The sequence below is a fragment of the Nesoenas mayeri genome (assembly GCF_963082525.1).
Source record: "Nesoenas mayeri genome assembly, chromosome: 1".
Taxonomy (NCBI): domain Eukaryota; kingdom Metazoa; phylum Chordata; class Aves; order Columbiformes; family Columbidae; genus Nesoenas; species Nesoenas mayeri.
The window spans coordinates 37041181-37063717 of NC_137541.1; the positions used below are offsets into that span (position 1 = coordinate 37041181).

General features: G+C 37.9%; 1 protein-coding gene across 1 annotated transcript in view; it reads right to left on the bottom strand.

Annotated features, from left to right (window-relative positions):
- GRIP1 (glutamate receptor interacting protein 1) overlaps positions 1-22537 on the bottom strand; it is a gene marked incomplete at both ends in the record, with an annotated part of 225848 nt that overhangs the window by 89196 nt on the left and 114115 nt on the right. The window contains one exon of the mRNA XM_080354049.1: positions 17869-17949. Coding sequence (XP_080210175.1) covers positions 17869-17949 — 81 coding nt within the window. The remainder of the gene's footprint in view (positions 1-17868; positions 17950-22537) is intronic.

A 22537-nucleotide genomic window follows, 5' to 3' on the forward strand; every position in this document is an offset into this window, starting at 1 on the left:
TCAAACCTCTTTGCTTCCACACAATGTCAGTTTATTGCTTGGATGGGGAATGGGTAGAAGGTACTTTTGAGTTAGAGCATCTATAGTTACCTCAAATTTGTATCTCCCACATAAAACAAGTGTCTCCTTTTGAAATTTTGCTTTGTGCTATAAGCAACCAAGTCAAACTCAGAAATGGCCTGTGCACCAGCTGGGCTTCCCTAAACGTCTGTTAGGCACTACCAATGACGAATGGACAGAGCTCCAGGACAACATTAGTCTTATCTAGATTTCTGCCTGAACTGGATGAAGGCTTCGGTAACCCACCTCCCTTGCTAGTGGAAGCCCTGCTGCACAGAACAGCACAGAGCTTTGACACTGACGTGGTATTTTGATTTATAAAACTTCTCCCATCATTCTGATGGTTTAACTTCCAACTTCCTCTCTATTTCCATTACTGAGAAATTAGCACCAGAAGAACTCCTGCTAATTAGTGCTTATTTGTACTGAGGTGACAAAGAAATGAGGCCTGACAGTTCCAGTTTCTCTGCTTTCTACAGTTACAAAAATGGATCAGGCAGGATTGATTACAGGACTGATTGTGTCTGTGCATTTCAAGGCAGGAAGGAATCACCGTGAACAATTCTCTCCCTGATCTCCTGAGTGACACAAGCAGAGAAACATGATATAGTGATATCTGCAGCTGCAGATTAGCTTTTAGAAAGATATCCAACGCGGCTCTGAAAGCATCATGTGATGGAAAATCTCCTACATGCACAGGTAATTTCTGTCTGAATTGGAGTAGACAAGGCTTCAAGCCCAAGATCTCATTATACTACCACCATTACACTCAGGATCTCCCTGCAAATATGGAACTGTAACCTCCGATCAAATCACCTCTTAATCTTCTTTCCATTTTAGATTACGAACTGCCTGAATTGCTTAGGTTTTGCAGCTCTTTCCGATGTTTCAACATCCTGTAGCTACCAGGTAAATTTTAGCAATAGTGCCATTAGTTTCCATTTCTCCATTTGAGCTGTCATTTATCTTTACTAAACATACTTTGAGTTGCCCGGCATGGTCTACAGTTACTATACAATTTAACATTTTAGTTACTACAACATATCAGTTTTCCTTTTTATAACTAGTATTATGGCAAAATTGAAGGAGTAAGGATCAGAAAATAATATAGTAACAGTCAGTAGAACTTTTCCTAGTACTTGGATTAAGGAGCAGATATTTTATATTTTCAGGGGTCATATACCTCTTTGTTTGTAGAACACAAAGCTGAGTGATATGTACACCCCATCTTTCTACTTGGTAGTAATGAGGGAGATTTGCTATGACAAAAGGGTTTATTATCAAAGTCTCTGTGGGGAAGATTAGACAATCCTTGGAAAAAATGGGAAATGAATGAAAAAAATGAACTGGAAAAAATGGGAAACGAGAGTGAATACTTCCTACAGGTTTTACTTTTTGTCCTTTGTGCTTAGTGATCACTGATACCTTTATGGTTTCCTTACTCTCTACCTTTGCAGGAAACTACAACCCAGAAATGTCCACATCTAGAAGACGATAGTCTAAAAATAGGCTGAAAGAACGCATAGCTATGAATGTTTTAAAAACTGATCTGATAATGACTCATTGTTTTTCTATACTTCAGTCATGTAAAACTAAAGTTAAAAGGATGGCTTAGGGGACAATTTAATATGCAACCACACCTGACAAATAGGATGCATTTAAGTCTTTATTAGATGTTTATAGTAGAAAAAATACCACGTCTCTGACAAAAGGACCATTAACTTACTCAATATTCAGGATGAAGAAAAAATAGAGTTAAAGACAAAGGAAAAGCAGGGTTAAAGAACTACAAAATAAACTATTGGCTTATATTAAAGTTTGCCAAATCACAGGAACAGTGATGCCTTTAGCTGTCAATAAACTTTTAAAATCCACAGGGATTTACTATTTCTGTAAAAGAAGTTTGCCAACAGGAAAAAAAATAAATGAAAAAAAAAAAAGAAAAGGAATAATTCAGGCATTTCTCAGCTGCTAACCTGTGCTCTATAACTCTCTAATCAATCTCTGTACTTATTCCCTCAGGTTTCATGTATGCATAATGAACTAATAGCAAAGAGGAATGAAGGCAGATGCATTCATTTGCATCAACTAACTTATTAGATAGTCAAGCTTGCTGAGCAAATCACTGTAGCAAAACAGTAAAATGCACAACTGCAAGAATATACCTATGTGATTTCTTTTGTCATCTCAATTGCCAGCATATGCCACAGAATTAGCACAGAAACTGAAATGGCATCACATTAGCGCCTAGTAACATTGCACGTATTAGCCTGTGAGACAACGGGAACATTTTCCATCTTCAGGTCACTTCAAGAAGCTGCATGCAGTTCTCAGCAAAAATCTGAATGTGACATCAATGTAAGAGGCTTATATTATCCTGGAGTTGTCTCATTATTACCTTCCTCAAGAAAAAAATGACTTTCCTCTGTCAAACTCAAACATGTGATGCATGTTTTATAGGAAAGTTTTTTGGCTTTTCTTTCAACATTTCCTCTTATCCTTCAGAAACTTCAGGTGAAAAAGAACAGAGATGATTACATATGCCTGCCTCTCCAAAAATATGAAGACACGTTAGCTATATATTCTGGTACTTGTCTATTTCAAACACACATCTCATTCATCATGTTCACTGCAACGGCTTTCTCTCCTTTCAGTGACCAGGTTAAGACATAGACAGACAGGTAAGTATCTCTATGAATTGAAGAAATAGCTAAAAACTTCAAATGGACTGAAACCAATAAAGATTCAGCTAAACAGTACTACCTAGAGGCTTCAATGACATCTTTCACTTCAAGCAAAATGTGATGTACAGAATCTCAACAAGGATGCTAATAGAGGAAACTGCTAACACGGCTCAAAGCACACCTGTTGAAAATGCTTACTTAAAGTAAGATTATCTGTGAAAAAGAGCTGTCACTTAATCAAGGCTGTTCTTAAACAGAAATAAACTGCCTGCTTGTGAGCACTTCTTCAGGTTGCTGACTCTTCACAAACAACTGACAAGATGTGCCTGTCCCTGTTTCTCCTCTCCTCTGCTGTTAAAGGAAATATGGCATGTTTTTAGGGAAATATTTTAATTCTAAATAATTTTAAGTTTACAAAATCAGCTAAAGAACCTCTTAATACAGAGGCCTCAGCACAGAGATATTCCATTATCATTTACAGTACAATTTGCTAACCAGAACTAGAGGAAAAACTATGGGAAAATTATCTTTTTACATTTAATATAGTTCCAGTTTGGTATAAAACTTCTGAAACTTTTTTTTTTCTAGATATATCAACATGTGGTGGTTTTGAAATGAAATAAAACTTCTGCTCCCTGTGACCTGTATCTTTTTGCTTCACTGCTGCGTACGCTGGGCTGTTCCCAGCTGCACATCGTGCCCTGTGCCCAGAAACCTGGAAAGGCTGGAGACCCCAGGGCAGAGCGGTTCATGTGCAGTTCAGTTATCCTTTGTCATTACATTTGTAAACTACCCCAGGTTTAATAAATCAATGCTTTTCAGCCGAGGTCTGCGTCATTTGGAAATTTCCATCTAGATCAGGCACTGAGCATCAGCAATTGCCATTCATTTCATCTGAAAAGACGGGTGCTCAAATCTTCTTTTTCTTTGTATCACTATGGTGTTAAATTGCTTTGAAAAACTGTGATAGGCTTACTCACGTGACTAAACCAATCACAACGGCACAAATCATACATTGCCTGTCCCAAGTACGACACCAAATGCATCAACCTGAAGTAGTTGGATTCCTTAACTCCCATTTTCAGACGCTTTAATGCAAAAGAACACTGTCATTTAGACCTTAGAAATAAAAAAATCTAATCCCCTCCTTTGTTTTTCTATGTCAGATTAACACTTTGACAGTAACAACAAACTATTTCATATGCTTCCTTTTAATCCATTAATTCCTGGCAAATAAACTGACCAGAGATCTAATGATTAATACAGACTCAAATTTGGCAGCTGTAACCTCTGAGATTTCTAAGGATGTCACTCCAGTCCTTAACTTGTATCACATACTCAAATTTAACATCTTGATATTTTCCTAACTTACAGCCTGTCCTATAGTTTGGGCATACATATAAACAACAGCATATGCCAGACATGCAGATGTGTTTATAATTTCTGACATTTTTATAACATCATTTACCTTAGCACTGTTAATGAGACTGTATCGTACAGCTTGAATGTACCTTATGGAGCTAAGATTTACACCAGCAAAGAACATCTGGCATGGTAAGATCTGCTTTTATTCCTAAGTACACAACAAACAGTTCATCAAAATGGCCAGAAAGATTAGCACCATCCACAGGCACAATTTAGAATTTCCTAAGGAGATCAGGTGAGGCTGCTGATGGTATCTAATACTGCACAGAGCTATTTACCTAAACTGGAAAATTCAGAAGAATCACTAACAGCAAATGTTTCTAGACAGAATCTTAATTTCCAAAATTTAGCTTATTCTGAAGGTCACCCCCTCCAAGTTTTTTTTTTTGACTGGAAATACATGGGAAAGGTGATTTCTGCCTGAACAAAACTATCAAAAAACCACATTTGCCCTAATTTCTTCTCAGAATTTATAAAACATGGTCAACTATTTAATGGGTTTTTCTTCTACGCTCGCTCTGCATAAATGTCTTGCAAGTCACATCCCAAAACCCCTTTTCTGCTAAGGGCAGATTTACATTAACAAAACGTCCCCAACATGACTATGTAAGTGTGGATATAATGTCAAACCCTCCCAACAGAGATGAAGTCATAATGGGGGAAAAAAGAAACCAATAAAATTTAGACCATTTGTCAAGCAAAAGTAAAGGGATAGCACTTTTGTGCTGACGTCACTTTGCCTACCCTGAAGTTTTGCTCATTTAAAAATACTGCAAAATTCATACTTCCAACCAACCCGGGTTCACCTGCAATATTTTCCAGGAAATATCTAGTTTATCCGTCTTACAGGATGTCTGTAAGAAGAGTCTGTGCTCTGGATTTTCCTTCCCTTCTTGGTTTAGCAAAGTCTGGAGCAGGTGATCTTCAGGCCTTAACAGGTCTGTGCATTCATGCTTTTCCCCAGGGAAGACTCAGCACTTATGATGGAGACAGAGGTACCAGCCTAATGCTAACTGCTACCACCTGATAAGAATATTTGGTATGGTTTTGCATTTATAGTGTTTCATTTTAAATCATAAATGCATTAGAAAAATACAAGATGATGCCCTGATATCTCCTCATCGTTGCCATGTATTGACTACTGATCCATTACTATTTTTATAGGGTAGTGGATATATAAAGATGTGCACTGGATCAGCATATGAAGTGTTCTAGACTCTACTCCAACTTCGTACATAGACAAAATTGGGACTATAAAATGTATCCATAACTTGTCAAAATTACTCTGAGACTCCCAACACCCTTAATTCAGATGATGAAAAGTTCATCTTACCATGCACTACAGTCATGTCCAGCTATCATCCCAGCTGGCCAGCACTTCAGTTAAACTGACTGACTAAAACAGCCTGCCTATTATTTTGTATGGTGTGGGATTAAATAAGTCGAGCTACATGATTTTTATTATGTTCCCATCCACTTTATGCTCTCTGTTGCACCATTACCTTTTGTTAGTGGGTAAGGAATAAAGCTCTTAGATTTTAACGGTCTCATTAGAGTTTGGTACCATAAAATTGCAGAAATTCCTCACTAGGCATCTGGTTTTGTAGCTACAAGTTGGTAACGACTTTCAAATACACTTGCTAAATTTTCAATTTCAAAACTAATGATGTATCTTTCAGCCAGAACTCAATCTGAAAACTTTTTGGAAAAGCATATGCATTTACTCTTATGTAAACATATTCCATGCAAGTTATTTAGAAATTATTATTAATTTTTGACTGTACTGCAGTGTTAATTATTCTTGATAGATTTGGTCCATTTTGCTGCACTCTTAGTCTATTGGCAAGATTTCCCTATACGATCTCTATCAATTTTTATTTCTAACTTTTGTTTAGAGCAGCAATATTTTGGGGATCAATATTCACACTGCCTTATCGGGTATGATCACTCATAGTTTGCCAGTTATGTCTAAAATTCAGCTGCAGCATGTGTCCCTCATTTTTCTGACATTAGGTTTTTAATACCACAGAGGTCAACGCTCCTTTTCTATATAGTTTATCTGACAAGTATTTGGGGTCACAATGTCATCTAATATGGGAAGAAGGTCTTGGCAGGATCTTGTCTCAGAATTAACTGTTAGGTTGGGCTTGTTTTGCTTCACTGATAAAATCAATTAGGATTGAAGATCGGCACTTATTCCTGCTTGGATTGATATTCACAGTGTTCTGCCAATGTTTTCTGTGAATAAGAACATTGAGATATCTCGATTTTGGCCTCGTTGCTATTTTAACCTATTAAAATTCTCCTTGCTTTGCTTTTTGTACTCTTTTCAGTTTGTTAATAAGTGAGACTTTACTGAAAAGCTTTCTTAAGCCTTCTTTATGCACTTAATCACACATTAGTGGATTCTGAAGACCACACAGACACAAAGTGAGAATGATATCTGCAGTTTGGACAAGGACAATAAACAAAAAAGATAAGCATCTACATTCTACTAGCCTGTAAATCACCCACAAAGTTAATAAAGTCTCTCGCTCCATTAATGTAAGAGGTATGAACAGATGTATGCCCCTACATATCAAAAAACCAACCAACCAACCAAACAAAACCAACAGGTGTCTAGTAAATTAATTATGAAATTCATTTGGACAGACAAGGATTTGGGAATCTGGCAGGTGATCAAAACCCTCACTAGTCAGAATAATTAATACAAATCATGAATACATAAACATGGCAGTTTTACACAACAATACTTAGTACACATTTGTATTTAGTGAAGTAGTGACCGTCTCTTGGATACTTTATCTTGTTCTTATGACACAATTCAACAAGATTATAACTAACCAAACGGAGGGCAGGAGAGTCAGAAAAGAGCTTACAGAAAAGTTAAAGAAACACATCTGGGAGCAAAAGACCCCAGAAGCACAATTTGTTTTAAAAAAAGGGAGGATTAAATGGTGATTTTGTAATGAAGTACCTATAAGGGACGAAGAGAACTTTTATGAAAAGCAACTCTTCATCATAAATAAGATGAAGCTGAAACCACAACTGCTCAGGCTAGAAATAAAAGCGGTGAGGCTAATTAACCACAAAAAGGCTGCAATGGGTTTTGTATCACTGGCAACCTTAAATAGATTGAATGCCCCTCTGAAATACAATTCAAATACAAGTTGAAACATAAGTAAATTCAGGGAAGTTGTATGTTTAGTTTAGATGATGGACACCAAGGACTCTTCTGGCCCATGAACTCCATGTAAATTCACAATAAAACCAGCAAACCCTGAAAGGATGAGCTCGCTCTTCTTACCACAACCAAACGACTAGTTTGTAATGATGCTATAATTAACTTGTGGTCTTACAGCTCCTATACAAACCAGTCATATCTAACTCTTTTTTTCTATACTACGAAGCAAGAATTTGCATCTGTCTGCCCACATACCAGGAACGCAATGAGGAACACGCACAAGCACCAAAGTCTCTTTCCCTCTTTCTGATTCTAACCAGCATGAAGAAGCTATTAAACAAACAAGTAAAGAAATAACCCTTTATCCACATGAAACAGTTTATACCACTTTATATTGGCAAAATGGAAATGCAATTTTGTAAAAAGAGAAGAAAATAGATTTTGATGTGAAAGTCAAGGTTTACAGTCAGAACTAGTATCTTTGACCCACTGATACAGCTGAAAAGAAGAAGCAAGGTATTTTCCAGATCTGGGATAGCATATTTTGGTGTGCTGTTATCTTGGTAAATGATATATTATTTCCTATGCCTTGAATTTAAAATCACTGCAGAAACTGAATGGGAGATTAAAAAAAAAAAAAAAAAAGGAAGGTATACATATAATTCCTTTAAAGAGGTGTTGGAAAATATATCAGAAACTTCATTTAAAAAAATAAAATTAATTATGTATAGGTGTAAGATAAAAAGAATCTATCAACTGCAAAAAGACCCAAGTAGGCAAATGATAAAAAATTATCCTCAACTTCTCAGGTTAGCAAATTACTCAGACCTTAAAGGAACCTGCTTGGATTTCTTTTGCTGTATTAGTTGTATGCTTCTGCCTACAGCACTGTGGGACATTGGACTTTTCAAAGACAGCAATGCCCTGCTGGGTCAGATTAACGCTCCTTCTAGTCCTGCTCTACCTTGGAAAGTAAGAAAATGAAGTCCTGTTTGGGGAGAGTACGAGAGCCTGCCTGCTTTGTCAAGTCCAATACTGCCACGTTAGAAGGTACCACGCTCCACAGTCTTTGTAATATTTACATATGAATGTCTTGCCAATTAACTCATTTAGTCCTTTCTGAATCCACTGACTCAGTCTGAATCCACACATTTACTGTTTACTCTTCCTCTCTGGTGATACTGGATTGCGGAGGATTGTCTTGATTGAATGATGAAGACATCAGTTATTTTTGCTCCAATACAGGGACTGATAACAGTATAGGTAAGACTGTCAAACAGGTTTCCACCCAAGAGAAAAAGATATTGCTTGAAATTTTTTTAATACATTTCCTCCATTCTGAAGAACCTGAGCATCCTCATGAATCTTCTTCTCATGTAATTTCCATTTCTCTGAAGACACCCCCCTTCCTTCCCTCTCAAAACCCAGCTGTGCTATCTTGTGGAAAGGCAGTGGATTTCAAGAACTCAATATCAAGCTTTAGCTTCACAGTTACCTAAGACAACAAAGAACCTCTGGTAGCTTTAAAGGGTTGTTCTGCCCCACAAGGGACAGTCAAAGTCCAGTTTCACAAAAGAAGAGTTTTACAACTTCTTGTGGTCAGCAGAGATTATTTGGATTGATGAGTCTTGTGTTCAGCCAGGAATGCCTTGTGATCAGGTACATTCACAGGGTTACAGACCTTCCTGTGCTTGTCACTTCTTGCCATGACTTTAAAGAGCATATGGCTTTCTTCCCTCTTCCAAACTCACCCAGCCTCCAGCTTCTCTTTTAGAGACTAGGTCTCCATACTTCTCAAGCTGACTATCGACCATCTTTGTTCGCTTTTTCCTAGTTTCTCTCTCCTCACATGGCCTCTACAGCCTGCTCCCTCTTCTAACTGAAGCCTTTAAAGGAGAATAAATTTTTCAACACACATCACCAACACTTTTATTAAAATGAATGAAACCAGCCACCACAGGGATGTTCTTCCCTTTGTGGAGTTCAGAGAGCATGCCAAAGGTGTGCAGGAAAACAACCAGGAGATGGGACTTGCAACCCAAGGAGATTCTCTGATGCTTCCCAGCCTATTTCAGGTCCTAAGCACCACTGAGAAACCCTGTGGTGTCCCAGTGACAGCAAAGGCAGGCGTGAGGGACCTGTGCTTCAAAATAACCAATGGCCAATGGAGTACATGCACATATACACACTGCAAGCACATTTGCTGAATTCAGAATAATTCACTAAAAATTGCCATCTCTGCTCCAAAATATGTGCGTGCAAGGGCTAAATAGCTGAGATGGTTTTTTGAAATGATGTTATATTTACTATATGGGGTTTCACCCTCATCATACTACATATAACTGATTTTGCTGGTAAAATCTGCAGCTGGAATAATTTAATACATTGTATTTTGAAGGGCTGAAGTTTGGTAAAATTATATGCAACTAAATCCAAATACTCATAGATGAAGGCGTTTGGTACTATCAGCAAATAATCCTGCTATTGGCTGTGCCCATAATCAACTTTCATATAGAAGTGAAAATAGTTTAAAGATATTTAACTTTTTGGACCTCATATCCGTCAGATACTTGAAAAGGTGGATGTTCTTAATGTACAGTATTGCCTTCAATGCATTTTCTTTCTCATTTATGATAAAAGGAATTAAATTAGATTATTCTCTATTTTAATCCTCTTCAGCATTAAAAAACACTAGCATGGTAGCAGATCTGTAAAGAAAATGTATAAATACATCATCAGCAATCTCATTTAGGTAAGAACTTAATGGGCTGTTTTTATTTTCTACAAGAGCCAAATTTCTTTTTGGTTTATCTGTGTATGAAACGTTTATATGAATGACATACATGAAGTCATTCCAACAAAGTTATTTTGGTGGAAGGGAGGGAGAGCAAGGAAGAAATCTTACTTCTTTCAGTACTAAATATGTAAAAGCAAATTCAGGAATATCTAGTGTTGATGGGAAGGAAAAGACATGTAGCTCTGCAGATGCTTCACAGACCATTTGATAAACCTCCAGCAGGTTAAACAAACACACAGGGAAGACTGTAAATGATACGGCAACTGCAGCTTCTCATCAAACATGAAAATCAGCAAATGACTTTGCAGATATAATAAACATTTCAAGTGTAGAAAAGCTTACTAGCCTGTGATCTATATTTCACAGGTCAAAACACTTGCTTCTGCTAGGAAATCACCCAAGATAGATACCACAATAACTGTGACTGCAGAGGTTATTGCTAATGGATTTCTAAATGCTAAAAATCTCTTCAGTGGCAAATCTGAGCATTTTGTGCTGAATTTAAAAAGTACACAGTAAAAGTAACTGTCTGTGAGACAAATGCAAATCGAGGGAAAAAGGGCTTTTGTAGAAGCACACTTCAACTTCCTAACCCAGCATGTGCTGACATACATATTATTTTCAGGTTTTACTTCTGCAATGAATTCTTTTTTCCACAATGAGAACTATGAAAGAGGCAGAGGATGATTTTGTGACAGGTTTCCTTGGGCAAATCATGCTCTTAATCTGCAAAACCAGTTAGCCAGTGAAGATGATTTCATATTTTGGTAGAGAATGAAGGATTATGGCAAAAAAAGCAGAGCATCTGTGCAAACAGAGCGCTTACAAAACCTGAGGGAGGCTGAAGCCAAAGGCAAGGCAGGTTTCTTTTGATGAGGCTGGAAGAGGTGACTCAAGGCTGCACAAGCTAAGCAACACCACTTGAAAAGGTGGCTGCCCTGTAGCGAATGATGCAAAGGGGGCTGCAGCAGTTAGCAGCACTCTGCCAAAAAATAACTGGACCATTTACATCTTCTGCGGTTTTACTTGACACAGGAGTCTGAAGGAACCGGACCAAGTCAACCACAAGCATGAGAACAGCTGTTTTCAACACTCACTGTCTTGCCAATGCCATATTAATCACAAAGGAAAACAAAACTGGCTCTGGAGGTGTGTTTGCACATAGGCAAACATCTGCCCACCAGGGATGGATCATCTGTCTGTCAGGTCTGTCAGTCACTGTGAACCTGGCTCAGATGTTAACAGCTGAGCTACAACAACAGTAACCTGAGAGCCCCCTTCCTTCCTAAGCAGTATCATTTAATGAAGCTTGTATCCTTGAATCACCTCAGAAGTATATATATTTTTCTAATCCATGTGGATTTTTTAAATGCCTCCTATCTCTCCGTATTACTTTCTATATTTCTCCCTTATTTCTGAGACCATCTTGTTAAAGAAAAATAATGCACTCTATCTAGTCTAGTATTAGAGCATGCCATACACACCTTTTCCTCAGTCAAACTGTAGCGCAGCACACACAAATGTTAAATTCAGTTAACATGATTTTATATCGGCAACTCAAGCACATTGTGACTGGATCACGTGTTCTGTCTCTAACTGTAATCTATACTGGATCCTGGAATTACGTACATTTTTAAACTCTCCGTTATTTTCTTATTTCTTCAAAATTTTTGCTTGTTTTCATACAGCAATATCTTTTTGTTTTCAGGATTAAATAAACATTTTTGCATGTTACAAAAAACCCAAAATCATAGTGAAGAAAGTAGAGCGGCCTTTAAAATTCTTCAGCTTCCAGCTGACCTACATTCAAATTCATTAGTTGTGGGTAGCAGACAAACCCCTCAGGAAAGCCACATATGGTGCAGCCTGAGACAGAATACAAACATTTGCTGCACAGCAGGCTGTGGGTCAAGAAGGGGGAAAAGAAGTGTACTTTTTCATTTTTGTAAACAGCTAAATAGCACCTGTATGTGTTCAGAGCCAATGATCAGAAGAAAACTGCCTTAACTGCTATGTAGTGACATGTACATTGTGTATTTAAACACTTCAGAGCCTGGAAATTCCTAGGACATTAATTATTGTTTTTATTACAATAATTTAGTATTTCATGACTTCTCACAGGAATATTTTGTGTCCTAAGCAATTACTGAGGATACTACATCATACGGTAATTACTTTTTTAGTATCAGGTCTGTAAATATTATCCTTGCAAGGCATTTTAAGGTTCTTTGATTTGCGTGTGCTCCCTTCTAGCTCAGTAGTTCAAAATTCAGCCTACCCTAAAATTATGTCTAACATTTCATTTTTGCATTAAAATTCTGTTACCAAACTTCCCCAAAACGAGGCTGTAAAACTGCTAATGACAGCAATACCAGAGCTGGAGCCACTGCAGAGGATGCGCTCAGGGCTGTACATTGACTCTGTTTCCCTCCACTTTGACGGGCTAGCCCTGTTTTTGAGATCAAACACTGCGCTGAAATAGGAAACCTGTATTATAGCAGGCTTCAAAGAATCAGGTAGTATGAAAAGAAAGTGAAGTATTCATGCATGTACAAAGAAGCTGAAAAATCTGGTCACTTTAATTTCAGACTTCAAAGTCTTGACAATTTTCCTTCAGAGCAGAGTGACCTATTTTCACAACTGACCTGCTAGTACATCCCTGAAATGGCATACAAAATGTGCAAATGACAAATAATAATAATGGTTAGAGAGAACAACAGGCTCCCCATGATGGAGAAAATGTCAAGGGAATGGTTTATAACATCTAGTTTTGTCTTTCCTGCTCTCCTCCATACGGGTTTGGATCTGCTCTCACCATAAATACCAACAATTTGCCTATTCGGCAGATCAGGTATCACTGAGGAGTTGAAGGCGGCTGGAATGAGATTTGGGAAGCTGTATGGGCTCCTGTGGGTCCCAGGGACCTGCACAGCTGGAGCACAAGGGTTATGTGGGGGGTAAACCAACAGTGGATTGAAGGCAACATTATGAAGGACAAGACTGCAAGTACGCTTTGCTAGTCGTATTGAGCAGGGCAGAACGCAGGTGTCTGTGTTATTGTTCTGCCCCAGAGAAGAGGAAAACTCCTCTGTTTGAGGAGTTATTCCCACTGTCTCCTTTTTATTTGGCGCTGGATTTTGAATGAGAATTTACTTAGGAGAACGACAGCTACATGGCTGCAATCCTCCCAGCTAAAGTAAATCTCTGATGATCCAAATAGCCGTCCCAGACTGCAGTTTGCATTATAGGTTTTTTAAGCCCTGGACCACCTTTGGGCAATAAAATTTCACATTTCTAGAAGTCTCCCATAGTGTAGGTGTCTGAGTCAGTAGATGCAAGAAGTAAAAAGTATGGATTTTTTAAAATGTCAAATAGATCAGGTACAAATTAGTCTTTCCCTCAAAAAAAAACAAAAACAAAAACAACAAAAAACAAACAAACAAACAAACAAAAAAAAAAAAAACAAAAAAAACCACCTTTCAACCCAACCAAAACTATCTGCAGGATTTAACTGAAACTTACTAATGATTTCTCCCAACAAAAATAAAATATTAAGAAGCAGAAACATTTCTGCTCTTCAAAATCTGTGGCAGTTTCGTCTACTCTTATTTTTTTAATGAGAGTTGATACAACTTTTAAGACCAATAAAAAGCACTTACAAAGTTGGAGTAAAACAAAAATGAAATTTTTGTTGCAACATATATGAAGTATTTTAATCAGTCCCAAAGCTAAGGTGTCTTATTTTTGTTTGTTTCAGGGACGATTTATTTTTATGCTTATGCCAGGTCATTTGTTACTCCTTTTATTGCCTCAGTTTTCAGTGACTGAATTGAAAATAGACAAATAAATAAATGAACAATTTGCATGGTATTAGCATCAACAGATTTCCCCATGTTGTTAAAACAGATAAGAGGTCATTGGTTTTTAGTCTGGAAAGCATGGGAGCAGCTATGCAGCACATCCCTACTCAGGACAGCACTGAGAACATTTAAGCGTATGTTAAAGCCTCCTTGATTTCAAAGTGCCTCTTTAACAGCATCATCAGCTCTTAATGCTGTATCAGTACTGCTGGAATATTTGATGCCCTTTTTAATGCTTCTGGAGGAATAAGCAACAACAGGAATGACATTTTTGACTCAAGTACTATTGACCTAATGCTCCCCCTTGCTTCGGAGCCTCAGCAAGCCAGGAGAAAACCTCAGCCCAGGAACTCAATGGGAAACACAGCCATCAAAACCTAGGGATTCAAGGGGTGAGCTAACAAATGAGTATTAAATACAGTATTTTTAAATGACAGACTTTTAAACTCTATTTACATTTAAGAAGTTCCAACTGTAAAGCTAAATAATGTTTCTAAGAATCATGCACATAGAACTGAACACCTACGCATCTGCAAAATTAAGTCCAGGTTTCAAACTGTAATTATATTAATGTATATAATTTGAATTAACTATGATTTCAGCAATTCTGCAAACCTCTTTGAAAGGATCGGTTGCTTGTTGATTTTATGCTATGTGAAGACATGATAAATATGACATGTAGTCTCATCCCATGAATAATACATTCTGCATCTTAAGCAAGCGAGTTCTGCTCCAGAGAGATGCTTAATCCATTCCCTGCTTCTGGGGATGAAAGGAATTAAACTCGGTGCACTGATTTCACAGTATGTGCTCATTTGACTTTAATTATAAAATGATTATTTCAACTTTTTTTTCCTGTAAAATAAACCAAGCCTGAGCTTCATGTAACCTCTATAGAATTAGATTACTTTTGTGTGCATTCAGTCATCGCTCGTCAATACTGCACTTTCAATACAGTTTCACATGGAAGGATAAAAACAACCTCTTGGGCTTTACAGTTGGTATAGTAGTTTCAGGTCTCACAGCAACAAAATATCCTCTTTTTGATATCTGGCCAAATGTAGGAGCACTGGAATCCTTCAAAGTGAATTCAAATGGCATAAAAAAGAACTTTCACCAGGCACAGGGAAATGACACTATCCCACAGCACGCTGGAAGATTTACAGCATGCATCCTGGATATATATTTTTCCACAGACTGTTCGAACCTGTGCAAAGCTCAGTATAAGATCATTTAAATTGCTAAAAAGCAGAAGTTTGCTCTTGGCTGATTCAATGGCCAGAGCATTCCTTGGGAATAGGACATCTGCTGTCCGTGTCTCAAGAACGACCGAGCGTCAAGCGGATGAGACAGCTATACTGTCAAAGGCACAGCCATGCATCAGGCTTGAAGAGACAGCACTTCAGGAATGTGATGTTTTATGAGCCATACTGTCTGGGGGGAATAGAAATGAACACTTTCCATACAGCGTATGCTCTCTGTGTGAGGATGACTGACAGCAGCTCCAGCTGACATCTCTCCATCAAGGTCTAGAAGAATTTACCAGGTTCGTTGTATCGCATATTCCAATTCAAAAGCAATTGGAGCTGACCTACACACTGTCAGAAGCCAGATCCTGCCCCCAGGCAAAAGTAGCTGTATTACTTCCAGTCTCGAACCAGTTAATGCCACTGGTTAATACTACGAGTATACCCCCACTGCCAAGCTGACTAGCTGGAATGTGCCTGCATCTACATCAAGACTAAACCATCATGTGGATAAACTGTCCACAGACAAGTAAGAATAGCTGCTAGTTACAAGGTGCTATTATAGCTTACACAGGAAATGTGGAGTCAAATTTTTTAAGTGTCCAAGTGATATAAAAGTTTATGGGTTATTTTCAGAAATCTCAGTCAACTCCTAAATGTTCAGGTTACTCCTCAAAACACTGCCTACTTTTACAAAGGTGTCTATGTATCTAAACTTACAATATCCACTGTGCTAGAATGTGAATTTGTCAGGACATGAACAAGTTTTAATTTTATTTTTTTTTTTTAATATCAAACCAGCTCAATCTCATTTATCTTTGGGGGCTCCTAAATTCTAGGGATGCAACAATGTGTTAAGACAGATGTCTTCACTACATTGAACACTGAAGAACATAAGCTTAGATCAGTTTTTTCAGAACACCTGAAATGAAACAGAGTACATCTCACCAAACACTTCTCAGTATTATCTCTCTGAACAAACTGTGACTCAAGCACAACACACAGGAAAGATTTATCTGCAATGATCTCAAAAACTCCAGAATATGCAGCAACTTTTTCTGTAATTCAAAATAAACAGTCGTGACAACTATTCAGCACTTGAAATTCCTAATCTTATCAAATGATCTAAAGAAAAATTGCACTGCTTCAACTTCTATCAAACCATCTCTTCAAAGAACAAAACTGAAAGTCATCAAGAGTTCGCAAAATGTCATTTGAAAACATGAACTTCAGTCTGTATTAGGACTTTGGCATAAGTGTTTTGTATATACAGTAACTACAACATAAATGACAACTACTAAGTTCACAGTGAAAAAATACAAAATATTTTTTTCTAAAGTAGATATTTAGTACACTAAATATTAGTGATCTATGAGCTAAAGCATTACCCAAAGAGGTTCCCATACAGAAGTCTTAATTCACTTTGAAGAACAATGAATCTTGATTTGTATTGACTTAAAAAAAAATCTGGTTGGTGTTTGTATAATTAAAGACTTTCTCATAACAATAACTGCACACTGGACACTGTAGTCATGTCATTTCACAGTGGTTATGATCTTTATGATTCTACCATAAAAATAACAATCTGTAAATCACTACGATGCTTTAAACAGACAAAAATGTTCATTATGAACAAGAGTAAGTCATCCAACTCTCTCATACCAACATGTATCTAAAACATCCACAAAGCAAGTACTTTGTCTGTTCAGAAACACCAGTTACTAGGATGAGATCTGAGCCTGGCAGTGGTAAAGGTCTGAGCTCCATCCTCTGTACCCATAGCCTTCTGTGGAATGTGTGACTTTGTTCAATAATAAGGCCATGGAGTGCAGAGAATATTAACATTAGTCATTAGAAGGTGGGTGACATGACCTTACAGTTCCTGATTTCTACTGCAATAAGTCTTCCCTTTGAGTCAGAGGTTACTGTGCTTGAGGTGAAAATGGCAACATCAGTTATTCTGCCTGTGTACAACCTTTGTCAGTATTCATTTGTTTTCGTTAAAAGATCCCTCAAATTCTACTTGAGGTGAAAATCCCGTTAGAGAGCTGCATAATGTATCTAAAACTTTCTTTTCACAGGCACATTTTGCAGACTTGTTTGAAGTAATTAAAAGACACATCACTTTGAAGATCACATGATGTTAACCACTGGTCCAGGTTTGTGTGACAGGATTGCAGAAGACAAGGATGTGCATACGCGTGGCAGAAAATCACATGAAGATGAGAACCCTGACAGTGTTGCTCTGTTATTTATATTTCTGAGCCTGTCCGATCAGCAGTGGAAAATATGAGCCAATCTCCCTACACCATCGACACCAGATGTCAAAGAACAGATTTCATGGAGCTGAAAACACACAAGCCTCTGATGAAAAGGTTCTTGTGAGCAATGTCTGAAATATGCCGCAAAAGACAGAGGGATGTTCTTCATAGCAAAAGCCCAAGGTAACCTAACCATGGGAAGTGCTTTCGGCTCCCATGGTACCTTCCTTATAAAGCTGCTTGGTAGTAACTGTAATTCATTTGCTTTTTATAACTAGTTTAATTTTTATTAGTATCACCTTGCTGTTCACAAACAAGTTCAGTGTTATAAAAAGCAAAGCAAGTCTTACCTGGAATACTCTGTCTCCTCATAGACAGTGCTCCATCAGGTGGCTTTGCCTGGTTTGCAGACTTTGTGTAAGGACTCTCATCTAAACAGAAACAAGCAATACTTCCAGTTACTGTTAAATATAATATTACAACCAAGATAATTTTAACCCAAATACTGTGTGAACTATTAATGCAGAGCACAAGAGCTGCTATGAGCTAGACAAGGATGGGTATTTCTGAATGCTGACTCAATGTTCAATGTCACATTTAGATTTGATGACAAAGACTCTGAACAGCAGAGCTGAAAAGAATGGGGTAAAACTCAAATTAGAGATTAACGCTTAGTTTCTGCCAGGTTTGATATACAAAGGCCTGTTTGGTTTTAACAGAGTCATAGAAACTTTCCTTTTCCTCATGTCAAGAAACTTCACACGTCGAAGACTGGAGCGAGAGAGGTACCAGCCTGTTCAGGAATGAAAGGCTTCCAGAAGCTTTTGAATATTCTGGCTGTAAAGATGAACACCTTTTCCTTTGGGATCTGCCAGTGGGTGGTTCATTTTCTGTCATAATGATTGATTGGGGGAAGCATCAGAAAGCTGTTGCCAAATAGGCCAGGCACATTTATGCCTAAAGAACGGCACTGTGACAGTCTGTGTCTAAATAGGAGGCTACGTGGAACACCTACTGATCAGCCTCGGTGCATAAGAGACCACGAATGGTGAGACAAGCAGATGAGTCATCAATTAAGGCAGCATTAGGCAAAAAGCAAGTCACTCCCACATCCCCCTTAAGAGCAGAATGACAGCAGGGAAAAAAATCAACTATAAAAATCAACTATATTGTAGCTTTAAAAAGGACAAGCTACAAGGTCAAGAAAGAAATGTGAATAAAATATAAGAAATAATTGAATGCATTTTATTACTTCAATCAAAAGAAAGGAATCAGAAGAAATTAAGCTTCTGTCTTGCTTATCATTTAATCGAGTGTTCAGATGCTTGAAAGTATTACCGAATTTGCATATTTTCCTTCAGGTTGCAAAGGACCGATGCATTTACAGCACGTGCATGAATACGTGCTTAGATACAGATCAATGAGTAAAGGAATCAAAGACCATGTTATCTAGTATAGCATCCTCAGATCAAGTAGAACCATATGAACATTTTTTGGAGATTCAGTTTTTCTTTTCAGCTAACACTCTCAACATTGTAAGTCTTCTTTGCTGATTACGCTATTTACGTCTTGCAAAGTCTCAAACTCCTTTATACACCTGCATCAAAGACAACAGTCTGTTTTTATTCAAGTGAGCTTAGAGTTTGGTCAGCATAATTTAATTTAAAACCAGGTCTCAGAAAGAAGTGAATAGAAGAGCTGGTTGGCTTTTAAAACCAGAACCTCTGCAATGAACTCTGCTACTGTTAGGTGGATGTAGCAACAAAAAACTAAATAAACTAAAAAAAAAAAAAGATTGTTGTATAGCCAAGCACCGTGATGAAAACACAGCAAGTAATGAAGAACATATATTGGTACAATACCTCAAGAGCCAACATAATTGTTTTTTCTACAGTGAAATGAACTCACATTGCTTTAGGACTACATCGTTACAAGAAGAAAGATAACAGGCTTGACTATACTGTATGCTAGTACAAACTCCTAGAAAATAAAGCTGTCAGCTACAGGAAATACAGAAGCATGAAGAAATATTAACACAGAACCAGCTACGTGATTTAAGAAAAAGGTAGACATGTAAACCTTTATTCTTCTATTTGAGGAAAGTGAAAAAGCTAATATTGTTGCATATGCAGGATAAACATCCTCTAATTAAAGAAAAAAAAAAGTAAACTAGAGTTTCTGAAGGAAGTAGAATTATCTCTTTCCTTTCATAGAAGAGGCACCACTGAGCTTGAACTCAAGACAAGGCTCTCCCAACAGCCTTGCTAACTCATACCAATACCATAAAATCAGAGCTCATCAATAACATGTGGCTTACACGTCCCATCTGTTATTACTTGTTTGCAGGTGCTGAACATGACAGTAGATAGTGTGAGACACGCATTTTTCTATTAAAAAGTCAGCAGGAAACATAATACGATTTCTCAGGAGCTGATGGATGGTGATGACTTTTGGGTCCTATTTAACGTAAGCCCTACCTATGAAAAATCTATCAATTTACAGAACAAACCGGTCCTTGCTTTGTCAGACTTACTACATATGAATTCTTTTCATCCGATCAGAGGAAGAGGGCAAAAAGGAAAGAAGAATTTCTACAACCAGACCCTTTTCACTGAATCTTTGTAACTGAGCAAATCAGCTATGATCTCTCGCTGGAATAGGATTTCCCCAGTATCGCACTGCACTGCGAGTACCTGCAGTTTTCCTGAGGTTCAGGAGAAAGGACAAGCCTGCAAACCTTTCTTATCAATGGCACCAATGAGAGGAGGGTCGTTTATGTTTGAACAACTTACAAGAGAGCCTGAGGAAAAAAAAAATCTAGTATTTTCTACACAACAACTGGCAAATATGAAAAAGGTAATTGAGGCTGCATATGTAAGTAAGCCAGTATTTTAATTTAAGCATATTAGCATTAAAAACTCATCAGATATTGATACAGGTTAGATACTGTTGGCACGTAACCGTGTTAAATTTCTTAATCTGCCTACAGACTTTCACAGCAAAAAAGAGGCACAAACGGTTCCTTCATAAACTTTTGAACCTGTTAATGCAAAATACACTCTATTATTATTGGGAAAGAACAATGAGCTGTTGTATCATTGGTGGATTGGGAAGCTGTTCCCAGGACAGGAAGGTATTATCTTTACATGCCCATTTAACAATAAAATCACACTGCAACATAACTAGAAATGAAGGTAAAGGATTTCCAGAAGCAAAGGAAAACAAATATAACCAACTCAAGAAAGAATGCTAACAGCCTTATTGAGATGCTTATTTGAGACTGAAAAGTAATATACAGAAGAGACAGATGCAGAAATAGATGCCATGCTAAAGAAGAGAGCAACTGTTCTTCAGAGTCAAGGAATCCCTCATAGCCCTGAAACGCCAGACACTACTCATGCTGTCAAAAAGGGAAAAATCTGTTTGTTTGTATTAGTAAAGTTGTTATGTGTGGCCACAAGAATTTATTATCAAGTTATAATTTACTGATGTCCTTATTCACTCTGTAGTTAGCAGGGAGGGTGTTAAAACATGCAGAAATATCTCACAATAGCAGTACCTAGAAGGATTTGTCTAAGTGTTTTGCATGACCAGCTTCCTCCTCTACAGCACAGACAGACTTTTTGAAGATTAAATCCAACCCAGCAAGCCAACACCGTGAGAAAGCAAAGGAGCAAAAGGGTGTGAAGCATTCTTCCCAATAGGAGACAATAGCTCAAAAGTAGGAAAAGATGTGATGTGTTTAAGAAGCCACACAGACAACGCAGAGAGAGAAACAGGCTATATTCAGAAGCATAAACCCCACCTAGATACGTCCCTGACATTAACACATCATCAGTGGGGAATGAGTCACAGTCCATAAAGAATTCAGAGTCCAAATGGTGCCCTTCCTGAGTATGGACACATCTTCACCTAGAAGATGCCAACATGTGCTGCCAACCCCGCTGTTGGGTGCAGCATCTCCTGCCGCTGCTGGGGGAGTCACAGGACAGCAGGACCAGCATGGCCTTGTGGATATGGTCCTACAGCTGCATTAATTACATCACTGGCTTTTTTTCTTTCCTCTGATTTCCTCTGGCTAACAGATTAGACGGCCCAGGGTAAACAATTTCTAGCAATTAAGTCTTATACTGGTGACTGCTATGCCAGCAGCTCTCCACTCACTGACTACAGGAAAACAATCCTCTTATACTGTTAACAAGTGGGGGTCATTCCTCCCCAAATTCACACTTTGCTTGTTTCTTGCAGTTGTGAGTGTGCAACAGTGAACACGATGCCCAGTGTGTGTTAATTCACCTTGTTCCTGGCAGAACATGGTGATTATCTCACAGGTGACATCTTGCACATTACTGAGATTCTTAACCAGGAAAGCAAAAAGGTCTTCCTGTTTTCTCTTCTTACTTGTCCTCATGGGACAGCCCTAAATACTGTTAACAGTAGCTCACACAACATCCTTTCACAGCTCTGCACACAACTCTTCTAATTAAAGACTGCAAAGATCATGATCAAGTGGCCATGCAAGTAGTCCTGCTTACAGCTATTACTGTAGGCTTACTGCCTTTAGCTATTGACTGTGAGGCAGATAAACAGCTTTTTGCACTTCCTTGCTTATTTTTAACCTGCTGGCATCTCTATCCTGTAACTGAATTATTCACTCTTCGAGTTAGGGACCATGCTGTGACCCATTTATACCATTGTGTGTTGCTCTTACTATACAGGGGCACTCTGTCCAAGACTAAGGGCTCTTTACACTGTAAAAAACCCTACAGTAATGTAACCCTACAAAGATTATACACTGCACGATGTGTACAGATATATATCAAGTGCTTGGCACTGTGCAAGCAAAATGACCATATGAAATCTTTAGATATTTGCTATATTCAATTTAATATCCTTTGAAGAATACCAACTGGGGACACATAAGAGGGAATACAAGAAAAGCCTAAAGGTATTTCCTCAAGTCCAAGCATTCAATGTATCAGGCGGTTTATGGCCGCTGAACCATTTGTGTGTGTCTTG